Genomic DNA, 11,662 nt, shown 5'->3' with positions numbered 1-11,662 from the left:
GGGTACCAAGAAGCTGCAGGAGAGAAGTGTCAGCCCGGAGGCCCCACATGCAGTCTCTCGTATACAGAGCTCTGCCGGCAAACAGCCCAGCCTGCCGGCCAGCGCCCCAGCCGCACACCAGGAGCGGCCGGGGGATTGCCTCCCACATCAGCTGGACCCCGGGAGAAACCCCCGCCAAAGAACGGGGGAGCCTGTGACCCCTACAAGCCACCAGTGCCAGAGCCGCTCAGAAGCCGGGGACTGCGGCCACCGCCTCTCTTCCTGGAACCTGAGGGGAATCCCGGTGCCGGTCTGGACTGGACTATCCCCTCACTCCCAAGCGGCTCCAGGCTGGGGGCGGGACAGCCTGCTCCAGGCAGGCACTACTGAGGCCCCCACTCCAGCCAGTGGCCCCAGAGAACGGCCTGTCCCAGGGCCCCGAAGTGCAGACATGTCTCCCTCTTCCTTTTCTAAAGGGCTTCCCTCCCTGCTATTCACCAGCTTTCTGTGGAGACTGGAGTCCTGGCCCCAGGGCAGGTCCAGAATGTGAGGGCACCTGAGTCAGGTCTAGGATGTGGGCACAAGCTCAGTGGAGCTGGCTGGGGGGGGGGGGGGGGGGGAAGGGGGGATGAGGGGAGGGGACAGGAAGGGGGGACAGGATGGGGGTCCACTATCCAGGATGGGGGAACAGGCAAGCCATCTCCACATCCACCGCCTGCAGGGTACCCAGCCCCAGAGCCCTGCTGCAAGGACGGAGGCGGAGGGCCCCGGCGAGGGCAGCAGCCCCCGGGGCCCCCACAGCCCCCCGCTCGCCGCCGCTCCAGCGCCCAGCAATGGGGATCAGGGGTGGGGAGCGCTCCGCATGCGGAGAAGAGGGAGGGCCGGCTCAGGACGCCCCACTGCGGGTGGTCGTGGGCATTGAGAGTCCCCCTCCCACGCCCCACAGCCCACTTGGCCACATGGGGACGACGAGGGGCCGGAGACTTGGCGGTTGGAGCCCCTCCGCTGGCAGTGGGACGGGAGCTCCAGACGCACCAGGGTCCGCCTGTCCTGAGACCCTCCCCCTCCCCGTACAGACCTCCGGGGTTTGGGGTCCAGGTCTCAGCCTGGTCGGTCCCACCCTCCCAGGGGACCCCACCCACTAAGTCGAGGGATGGCCCGGTCGCCTGCGGGCGGGAGTCTCGGCACCCCCCAACCCAGGACGAGTCACGCGGGCGTGCTCCACAACCAGAGTTTTCTGCTCCTCGCATCTCACCAGGGGCTGCAAGCCTCTCCGTGGACATTACCCGTGGAAACATTATCCCTTTTCCAGACTGGGAGCTGCAGTCAGAGAATTTAAGAGTGCTCGGACACAAGCCCGGGGACTCGAACTCATGCCTCCACCGTCACCTCCTTCCTCCGGGAACCGGAGGCGCCGGGGGCGGGGCAGGGTGGGGCGGGGCTTCTCGCGCGCGGCCCCCTGGGAAGTGTAGTCCGCCGGCGCTCGCGCGCAGCCCCCTGGGAAGTGTAGTCCGCGGGTGGCTGCGCGCGGACCCCTGGGAAGTGTAGTCCACCGGCGCGAACCGGGCGCGCCGACGGAGCGGACGGGCGGCGCGTGGAACTGCGCTTCCCGGCATGCCGAGCGCCGCCCGCCCCCGTCCCCGGGCCGTCCGGCCGCCCCGCCCCCGGTCCCGGCCCCGGTCCGCCCCGTCCGGTGGGGCGACGAGCCGCATGGAGGCCGGCTGAGGAGCGCCGCCCCGCCTCGGTACGCTGCGCGGCGAGGGTCCCGGCTGACGGGCCGGGGGCGGGGGCGGGGGCGGGGGCCCCCTCGCTCTGGGCCCGGCCCAGTCAGCCCCCAGCGTGGGGCCTGGGGTCGGAAGGGTCAGCCCTGGCCCGTGAGGAGTGCGCGCGGGGCCGGGCCGGCGGCCGGGGCTCGCGGGGACAGGGGGCGGGCGGAGCAGGCTTGCGGGCTCGGGTGGGGCTCCCGGCGCGGGGGCCGCGGGCGAGAACCGGGGGCCGCACCTCTGCGGGTGGAGACCCTGGGCTCTTCCCGAGTGCCGGTGGCCTCTGCCCGTCAGGCTGAGCGAGCGGGGCTGCCATATGGTGGGGTGGACGGCGCGGCCGAACTCCGCAGGCCTGCAGCAGTCTGCGCTCTGTTTCCGTGAAGCGGCTTTACTGAGCTGTAACTTATGTGCCACGAAGTACCGCGTAGGAGAGTCTCCGTAAAACTGTCCCAGCACAGGCAAGGCTGCCTTGGCTTCGGCATCTCAAAAAACAGCCAGGAAGTCTGCTCGGAAGTCCTTGCCACCTTTGGGGATCAGGACAGCCTCGTTAGAATGGGTGGTTTCCAGGTGGAAGCCTACTTACTGGCTTCGGGGTTCCCTGGAGAGGAAGATGGGCAGGCCGCCAGGCTCACTGCTTTCTTGGGCAGGCTCCCCTCTCCCTAGGTCTCTTGTCCCCTTTGCTCTCCTGCTCGCCCCCTTGCAGTGTGACTGGAAGGGAGCCTTGACCCTAGGACCACTGGGCAGTCTTGCAGGCTGGTGGTGCTCCCTACACAGCGCCCTGCAGTGGTGATCAGGGCGGGGGCCCAAGGTTGGGCGGGGTGCAGGCTCCAGCAGGGCCAGCCAGGGGTGGCGGACAAGGAGCCATTCAGGCCTCCAGCCCAAATGCAAGTTGACCTGTGGCCTCTACCCCAATCCCAGACTTTGCCACACTTCCATAAAGCAGGTGCTGCCAGACCCGGGGGTGTCCATTGCCAGGGGGGCCCAGGCTTAAGAAGTGGGGGCGTTGGGTTGGGGCGCCTGGGTGGCGCAGTCGGTTAAGCGTCCGACTTCAGCCAGGTCACGATCTCGCGGTCTGTGAGTTCGAGCCCCGGGTCGGGCTCTGGGCTGATGGCTCGGAGCCTGGAGCCTGTTTCCGATTCTGTGTCTCCCTCTTTCTCTGCCCCTCCCCCGTTCATGCTCTGTCTCTCTCTGTCCCAAAAATAAATAAAAAAAAAAAAAAAAAAAAAAAAAAAAGAAGTGGGGGCGTTGGGAAGTTCGGGGCTTTGGCCACGTCCCGCTGTCTCCCACTTGGTCATTTGTTTCTGCAGCCCGCTGGTCTGTCCAGTCTGGGACCTTTGGCTTCCTGAGCAAGCCCAGTGGGTTGGTTCGGAGATGCGGGCTTTTCTGGGAACTCCGTTTGGTGCCAGTCAGCCCTGGCCACACTGAGAAGCGGGCTGGGATCCGGGGGGCAGTTTGTGGCTTCTCAATTTTTAGAGCGTGGAGGGGGCGGTGATGGTGTCTCAGTCTGCTCTGCAGCCATAACAGAACCGCAGAGACGAGGCTTAAATAGCAGACTGTTTTCTCACAGCTCTGGAGGCTGGGAGTCTAAGATCAAGGTGCCGGCGACCTGGTTGCTGCTGAGGGCTTTGTCGTCCTGGCTTGCAGACGGCTTTCCTCTCCCTGTGTGCTCACATGGCCAGCTGCCTGGTGTCTCTTCTCATAAGAGCCCTAGTACCATCGTGGAGCCCCACCCTCATGACTTCGTGTAACCTTAGTCACCTCCCAGAAGTCCCACCTCCAAACACTGTCATCATGGGGATTAGGGCTTCAATACTGAACTCCGGGGGACACAGTTCAGTGCATAGAGGTGGGACCCAGGCGAAGGTCGGCTGCCTGGGCCGGGCAGGCAGGAACCTGTGTCACTCACACTGACCTGTCCGACGTTCTCGGCTTCCATCCTGAAATGCACACCCGGCAGGACAATTTCCGACACTTCGTCCGATGCAGAACCCCTTAACCCGCTACTCTGATTTGTGTCTCAGGGCTCACAGCGCGGGTGCGACCCTGACGGAGGCGGGGCTTTCCTGTCCTTTGAGCAGGCCCTTCGCTGGAGTCCGGGACAAGATGGGTCCCAAAGCTGTTGGGGATTCCCGCTGCTTTGGAGTCTGACTTCCTGGAAGCGTGCGGGTGATTGTGCTGCTGTCCTGTGTGTGCAGGACTATAATTTCTAGAGCCAGATAGTGGTGTGGCCCTTTCCAGAGAAGGAGACAGTTGGGGAAAACTTACGTTTCAGTGTCTTCTGAACCAGATCGCTGGCTCTTTTCCTGCCCCGACAGGAGTAAGTGCACAGAGGTCTGGAGGTCACGGGCTGAAGTGAAGACTGAGTGTCGTACCTGTCTCGCAGCCAGGAGAGGGCCTAGTGTGTGCAGACAGATGGGACGGCTGGGTGACTGCTCTGAGCGCCTCGATCCTAGAGGCAGGAGCCGAGTCCTCGCGGGTTGAAGGGTCCTGCCCGGGCCTCGCCGCACCACGTCGCTGGCCCTGCTGGTCTGAGGTCCGGCCCAGCGTGCTACTCTCTGCAGCCTGGTCGCTGGCATCTGGCCACAGGTCGTCTCCGTGGACAGTCCTGCTTGGCAGCGACAGCCGGCTGGAGGGGGATGAGGAGGCTCTTCCTGCTTCGTGCCAGGGTCACAGGCTCCCAGCATCGGTGGCTGTGGCCCGGCCAGGTAGCAGGGCCACGTGCTGGAGCGTGGATTCAGGAGGGGGCACTCCCTGGAGGGTGTCAGCCAGGGGCCTCCCGGGGTCCCCGCAGCGTGCGGTGGTGCAGGGAGCTGTTAGGACCTGTAGATCCGAACAGCGTGTGGCGGGAAACCAGGAGGCATGTGGACGCCCCACAGCAGCTACCGGCGGGTGCAGGGAGTGGAGGCTGAGCCCAGAGGCCTGCGGCAGGCGGTAGGCACTTTGCTGCCCTCCTGGCAGCCGGGAGAGGCTCAGGCCTCAGCTGTAAATACTTGAAACTGCATATGGGGGTGGGGGGCGGTTAAGCCGTTGAAATGACATCCTATAAGGCTATTGCCAGGGGACCCCGCCCCCGCAGCGGAGGGAAACCAGGGTATCGGAAGGTGTGTGGAGGCAACAGCCTCAGACAAAGAGGCTTCTCAGAATCTCAGACGCTTGGTGTTGAAGGAGCCTCGGTGGCCTTCCTGCCTGACTAGGCCAGGTGCCCACCTCTGGGGAGCAGCTGCAGGAGGGGACCCGGGTGCTGCGCCACAGTGGGGGGCCGAGCCATTGCCGACTCCAGGCTTGTCTGCCACCCCCGGCCTGTAGGATGCAGGACCCGGAAGGGCCTCCCCAGAAAGGTGCCCCTGGCCCGCACAGAGTGGGGCCTGCCTGTCCCCTGTGGGCACAGAGGGTCGTCTGGCCAGAGGGAGGGGGAGGGAGGGAGGATGCGCCCTGGACCTGTAGCCGCCACCACGCCGTGGGAGGGCGGGCTGAGGCACCACGGCGACCTCCGTGGTGACCTCCCGCTTGCGTGTTCTTACAGGAGCCCTCCTGCCAGGGCACAGGATGTTTTCTTAAAGAGTTTTTCTAGTACCTTGGCAGCCGCGCGCTGCTTGGGAGAACTGTTTGCTTTTCTGCATGGAGCCTGACAAAGGGCCATCGTCCCGGCTGCCCTACTGGGCCGGCTCGGGGGGGGGGGGGGGGGGGGGGGGGGGGGGGGGCGGGAGCTCCAGTGACCGCTCAGCCCCACCCCTCCAGCTCCAGGCTCCGCTTCCTGTTTGCGCTTCAGTTGGCACCTTGCGCGGTGGAGCGCTTTCCTTCTGTGAAGCAGGAAGAAGGGGCTTTGGGGCTCCGGGACAGGAGGTACTGGGGGAGGGGTGCTTAGGAGGCCAAGCCCTCCTCCCCTCCGCAGCCGCCCCTTTCTGCTGGGCCCAGAGAGGCCGGGGCCCAACGGTGTCCTCTGGCCCCAAGCCAGTTCCTCTTCCAGAAACTGGGCCATCCCTTAGAGGGGCCGCCCCCTCCCACCCTTGGTCAGCCCCAGGGCGTGTGGGAGTGTTGGTTAAGCTGGGAGGGAGCCCTGCCCTGCCCCAGGCTGCCTGCACGGGAGGGGGGGGGGGGCTGCCTGCACAGGGGTGCGCGGTGAGCCACCGGTGGTCATGGCCTGGGTGAACCCTGTCTGCTCCCTGCTGCTGCGTGACCACAGGCCTGAGGGACAGGAACCTGGCCTGGCGTCCCACTGACCTTATCATTTGCCCTTCCTTCTTGTGAAAGTTTGAGAGAAGTGTGCAGCCACAGGAAAACGGGTGAGGCGAGGGTCCGTGGCGCCCTGGGGCAGCCGCACCCCGTTCCCCCAGCACTGCCCTGAGGCACATGTAACACTCATGGGCTGGGTGGGCTTGAGAACCCAGCCACGGTACCGCGGCCCAACTTCAGACAGGTCGGGGTGGTTCCCTAATCCCACAGTCTGCACGAGGTCGCTGGTCAGGCTCCTCGGGGGGGCCTGGTCGTTTCGAGCTGCGCTCAGAGGTGGCCCCGGAGGCAGCAGCCGACCCTGGCTTGAGTTTCCGCGGCGTCTCGGGGAAGCACGGGTGAAGCCCGCGTTGGCGATGCTGCTGTCTCGCGCCTGGCGTCCAGGACCACACGTCCCGGTACAGGCCTCGGGCCCCTCACTCCCCTTGGCCCCGGAGGTCCGGATGGTCCGCTGTCCTTTGTCCTGGTGACAAAGACCTTTCCAGGAAGTGCACCTGCTGTGCCCACTTGACTGTCCCCCCCCCCCCCCCCAAGCTCCTGGCTCCTTCTGAGGGGGGCGGCCGGAGAGCCTTGCTCCTTCCCGCTTCCGCGATGCTGACGCTCACACTGTGGCTCCCGACGGGGCAGCGGCCATCGCGCTGAGTCTGAGTTCCAGAGACGCCTGGATGACTCCGCTGAAGGCCTTCAGCACCAACTTGATACTCAGACTCACGTCTTCTGCTGGGTTTTCTCACCTGCGGGAGTTTGGCGCAGTGTGTTTTGTTCCAGAACCGGAAAGGGAACGTCCCGGTCTGCCTGACTGCTCCTCAGGGCTGGTCCCTGAGCTCCAATGCCTTGTTCTCTGTGGGGTAAACGGGAGATGGGGGTGACAGGTCTGCTCGGCAGAGGACCCCCAGTTCACTGGCGGGGGCAAAGCCAGGCCTCTCCAGCTCTGTTCTTAGCCCCGTGGTGCAGGGTTTGTATGCCGCTCACAGCCAGCCTCTCACACCTGCTGTGCCGGCCACAAGGACCCTGGACCCCGGCCGTCCGCAGCTGGTGACTGACAGGTGTCAATCTGGAAGGGCAGAGGCGGTCATGCCACCCGCGGATCTTTCAGATCAGACTGAGCCCCGTGCTGCCCTGAGCCCCGTGCGCAGCTGAAAACGTGCTTCCTGTATTTCCTCAGGTGTCACTCGTCAGTGTCGGGAGCTGCCTCCCAGCCATGGAGGGGGAGGAGGAGCGGTCACCTCAGGAGGTCAGAGCCTGGGCTGGATGCTGGGCGGGGGGCGGCTGCTTCCTGAATGGCCTCGGGCTCGGGGTCTGGCCAGCTGCTCAGCAGAGTGTGGGTTCCCCCTCAGTGTGGTCGCCTGGGGTCACCGTGGCTGCTTCTGTGCATAGAAGAGCATTACGTGGCTTTTGGAGGGCGGGGGGTGGGTTCTGGGTCAGCCAGGGGGACCCTGGGGCAGGGAGCCCTGGGGGTGGGCCGTATCCAGGGAAATGATCACAGAGATTTCGTCCCGGGGAGCACATGGAGTTCACGGAGCAGCAGCCCCTGAGTTCTTGATGGGCCCGCTGGGGACAGGTGGGTGCCAAGTGTCCCGCAGCCCCCAGGGAGGGTGGTCCCCTGACTCAGACACTCCTGTTCCCTCTGCAGGCTGACACGGAGCCCGTTGTCCCAGTGGGGTCTTCCGAGGTGGTGCCCAGGGTGCTTTCTGGAGAACCCCAGAACCTGTGTGCGTGCTCCCTGACACCATTCAGTGCTGGGGGGCCGGTGGGGGTGGGCAGCTCCTGGCCAGGCGGGGCTTGGGCTGAGTTTGTGGTGAATGGGGGCCCCAGCCGGCCCCAGGTTGTTGGGTGGGAGGCTAAGTGCTTCAGAGCTGCCCTGGGGACCTCGGCCCTGCATGGTCACGGCCGTCCCCGTCCTGGCTCCCTCGATGCCTGGCTGATTCTCATCGTGGAGACTGCAGACCTCGCCAAGGCCCAGGCCCCTTTTCACGGGGAAGGTCTGCTCCGACGGCACCGTGCCGGTCGCGTGCGCTGTGGTGAGCAGTGCTGAGTGTGGGTGGCGGCCCATCAAGGCCGGGGGAGCCCCGTGGAGAGAGCTGCTCAGGAAGGCGGGCCCCAGTGCGCACGGCACCCCAGCTGGCCTGCTGTCCTTGCAGCCGACGCCGACGCTCTGTCCCTGCTCCTGGAGATGAAGCTGAGGAGGCGGCGGGAACGGCCCAGCCTGCCGCGCACCGTGACCGAGCTGGTGGCCGAGGACGGGAGCAGGGTGTACGTGGTGGGCACAGCCCACTTCAGCGATGACAGCAAGAGGGACGTCGTGAAGGTGAGGCCCGCCACACTGGGCTGGCCTTGGGCCGAGCGGCCCCTTCCCGTGAGCCCCCGCTTCCTTCCTCCTCCGCGACGCCAGCGCCCCTCAGAAGGGAGGTTTCTGGTGCCGGGGAGGCCTCGCGGCCTCGGCACTTTTCTGTTTAGCGACCGGCGAACTTTTTGTAGCTTCTCGGTTGCTTCCAGAAACGAGTTGTGGCCACAGCAGCCGAGGCGGCCCCTGGGGCCGGGCCTCCCGCTCGGTTCCAGGGCGGCCTCCGCCTGCAGGGCCGGGGCCGGGCCGGGAGCAGGGCCCCCGGGGCTGAGCCGGCATGTCCGTTGCAGACCATCCGGGAGGTGCAGCCTGACGTGGTGGTGGTGGAGCTGTGCCAGTACCGCGTGTCCATGCTCAAGATGGACGAGAGCACGCTGCTCCAGGAGGCCAAGGAGATCAGCCTGGAGAAGCTGCAGCAGGCCGTGCGGCAGGTGCGGCGCCGGGCGGCCTTCCGGTCAGCAGGGCGGTGCCCCGCCCGCCCTGGCCGGTGGCGGGAGAGGGGCTCCCCTGTGCTGGGTTTCGGACGAGGGGGGACAGGCGGGTGGCGCTTCGGCCCCGAGGCGAGGGCCGGGCGGGGACCCCGGGGGGGCGGGGGGGGGGGTGGCCGCGGAGTGTGCTCCGGCCTGCCTGCGGGCTCCAAGTGCCGCTCCCTCACGCGGACTGACGTGTGCCCCTCAGGGACACGGGCGGGGGCGGCTGGAGGGAAGTGGGGCCTCAGCATCCGCCGTGGCTGTGGCCGCCTGCCCAAGGCCCTTGCTCAGCCCCACGCCGTAGGCTAGGCCTGTGCTCTGTGCCCACGCGGCCGTTGACCCTCAGTCCCCTCCCCTGCAGAACGGGGTCATGTCTGGGCTCATGCAGATGCTGCTGCTGAAGGTGTCGGCCCACATCACCGAGCAGCTGGGCATGGCCCCTGGCGGCGAGTTCAGGGAGGCCTTCAAGGAGGTGGGCCGGGGTCCGGCCGGGAGGGGGGGCTCAGTGCACGGGAGCCACCCCGGGGCTCAGGCTTCCCCAACCAACACCCAGCCCCTGCCCCAGGCCAGCAAGGTGCCTTTCTGCAAGTTCCACCTGGGCGACCGGCCCATCCCCGTCACCTTCAAGAGGGCCATCGCTGCACTGTCCTTCTGGCAGAAAGTCAAGCTGGCCTGGGGCCTGTGCTTCCTGTCAGACCCCATCAGGTAGGGCCCCTCGGCCTCCGGCAGGCAGCCCCACCCAGGAAGCGGGGCCCAGCCCCCGCCGCGTGGCACATTCCCCCTTGTTCTCGGGCTGAGCCTCCTCAAACAGGGCCTTCCCCGGAAGGGCCTTCCTTCCGCCGTGATCCCAAACAAAGAGGGTACCGAGGTCCCTGCCCTGGGTCAACAGCACCGGCCTCCCGCTGGCCACCCCGTGCCCGCGAGGCTGGCAGCGTGCCCTCTGCCCCCAGCAAGGACGACGTGGAGCGCTGCAAGCAGAAGGACCTGCTGGAGCAGATGATGGCCGAGATGGTCGGCGCGTTCCCCGACCTGCACCGCACCATCGTCTCTGAGCGCGACGTTTACCTGACCTACATGCTGCGGCAGGCCGCCCGGCGCCTGGAGCTGCCCCGCTCCTCTGACGGTGACGGCGACGGCCGGCCCCGGGCGGGGGCTCCCCAGGCACCGTGCCCGCCGGGCGGGGGCTGATGCTTCGCTTTCCCCACAGCCGAGCCCAGGAAGTGTGTCCCCTCGGTGGTGGTGGGTGTCGTGGGCATGGGCCACGTGCCGGGCATCGAGAAGAACTGGACCACCGACCTCAACATCCAGGAGATCATGACGTGAGTGCCGCCCGCGTGCGCCCTGCAGTCCCTGAGCACAGAGCCCGGCGGGGTCGCGGCCGGGCTGGGCTGGGGGCTGGGGGGCAGCGTGCGCGCCCCAGCCAGGCCCAGCCCGCCCTCCCTTCCCCAGCGTCCCCCCGCCGTCCATCTCCGGCAGAGTGTCCCGGCTGGCCGTGAAGGCCGCCTTCTTGGGCCTGCTGGGCTACGGCCTTTACTGGATGGGGCGCCGCGCCACCAGCCTGGTCCTGTCACTGCCTGTCGCTCAGTACTGTCTGCAGAGGTCGCCCGCGGCCCGGCCGCGCAAATAGGAAGGACCAACACGTGGCTGCTCCCGTGTCACCGCTGAGGGGCGCTGGGGCTGGCCCCCCCCCAACGAGGAGCGGCTGGGTGCCACCCCCTGTGGGGGTCCAGGCCCGGCCATGCCTCTCCTCCCCCAACCCGCCCAAATAAAGAAATATTTAACTGCTCTGAGCTCAGGCTTCCCAGCAGCCCCCTCCCCACCCTCATCCCCGGCCCTGCAGGGACCGCTCTTGGGGTTCACGGGCATCAGGACGCGCTGGTGGGGGAGGGGCTAAAGGTGCACACTGCCCCACCCCCCATCCCCGGCCCCCAGGTGAAGGGGCGTGGTGGGCACGGCCAGCCATCCCCTACCTCACTGTGCCTTCTCACGCGCTGGCAGCAGGAGCCCTGGCCCGGGAGCGAGTCCCAGTGGGTTCTGGGCCACCGGGTTCCTGGCCGGCATGTTTGGGAAGGGCCAGGTCACCCCACGCAGCTCTGTCGTGGCTCCTGGGAGCGTCCCTCCCGCCTGGGCAGCTTGGCCACGCTCGGTCGCGGCGGGCGCACACCAGCTCTGCCTGCAGACGGTGTGTGGTTTTGGTTTTTAAAAACGTCTGAAGTTTTTTTACTCAGGTAATTTTAACTTAAGAGAAAAACTGAAGCAAATGTCAGAAAATACTAGCCTTAAACCTGGTTGGGACAAAGAGAACGTGTGCGTGGGGGGACCTCGATCCCGAGAGGGTGAGCCCGTGGGAAAGGTCAGCCTCCGCAGGGGGGTGCCAGGCCCGCCTCTGGCTGGGGGCTTCTGGGGCTGCAGCCCTCGGACAGGAGCCTTCCTCGGCCCCAACCTCAGTGGACAGCGGGCGCGTGTCCGCTGTGGGGCGGGACAGACGGAGACCCGAGGTTGGGCCGAGCCCACGCGGGGCTCCCACCCCGGGCACCTCCCTGCGGCCACGCTCCGCGGGTCATGTGTCTGTGACACGGCCTCTGTGCAGCCCACCCGGGCCCCGGGGCCACGCTTGATTGTGTTTGTGTTGACTCGATGTCTGACAAAACCAGGTGAAACCCACGGCCGTGAACGGGGCCGCACCGTGTTTTCCTGTCATACGTGTACTCATTCCTGAGAAATGGAAATAAAGTCTAATTTTGGAAGCTCCTGTTTTGTGAAGTGTGTAGAAATGAGCGCAAGCGGCAGGGAGGAGGTGACGGGTGGCAGCAGGGATGACTGGCCTGGGCCTAGTGGTCTGGAGAACTTCCTGCTGCCAACACCTGCCTCTCAGC

At 66.5% G+C, this 11,662-nt stretch overlaps 1 protein-coding gene across 5 annotated transcripts; it reads left to right on the top strand.

Moving 5' to 3' along the window:
- Positions 1-1,605: 1,605 nt before the first annotated feature.
- TRABD (TraB domain containing) lies at positions 1,606-11,533 on the top strand. 5 transcript variants are annotated; one of them, XM_058740931.1, is made up of 10 exons: positions 1,606-1,723; positions 7,138-7,206; positions 7,606-7,684; positions 8,114-8,280; positions 8,607-8,747; positions 9,148-9,258; positions 9,352-9,491; positions 9,644-9,909; positions 9,994-10,105; positions 10,236-11,533. In XM_058740931.1, the coding sequence occupies exons 2-10, from the start codon at positions 7,174-7,176 to the stop codon at positions 10,411-10,413; spliced, it is 1,227 nt and encodes a 408-aa protein (XP_058596914.1). In that variant the 5' UTR covers positions 1,606-1,723; positions 7,138-7,173; the 3' UTR covers positions 10,414-11,533. The 5 variants fall into 5 exon arrangements, with proteins under 5 accessions (XP_058596914.1, XP_058596916.1, XP_058596915.1 ...); XM_058740933.1 differs by lacking the exon at positions 1,606-1,723 and adding an exon at positions 5,530-5,585; XM_058740932.1 differs by lacking the exon at positions 1,606-1,723 and adding an exon at positions 5,592-6,025.
- Positions 11,534-11,662: the final 129 nt, after the last annotated feature.

This window comes from Neofelis nebulosa, chromosome 8 (assembly GCF_028018385.1).
Source record: "Neofelis nebulosa isolate mNeoNeb1 chromosome 8, mNeoNeb1.pri, whole genome shotgun sequence".
Classification (NCBI taxonomy): domain Eukaryota; kingdom Metazoa; phylum Chordata; class Mammalia; order Carnivora; family Felidae; genus Neofelis; species Neofelis nebulosa.
This window is presented reverse-complemented; position numbering and strand designations above follow the sequence as displayed.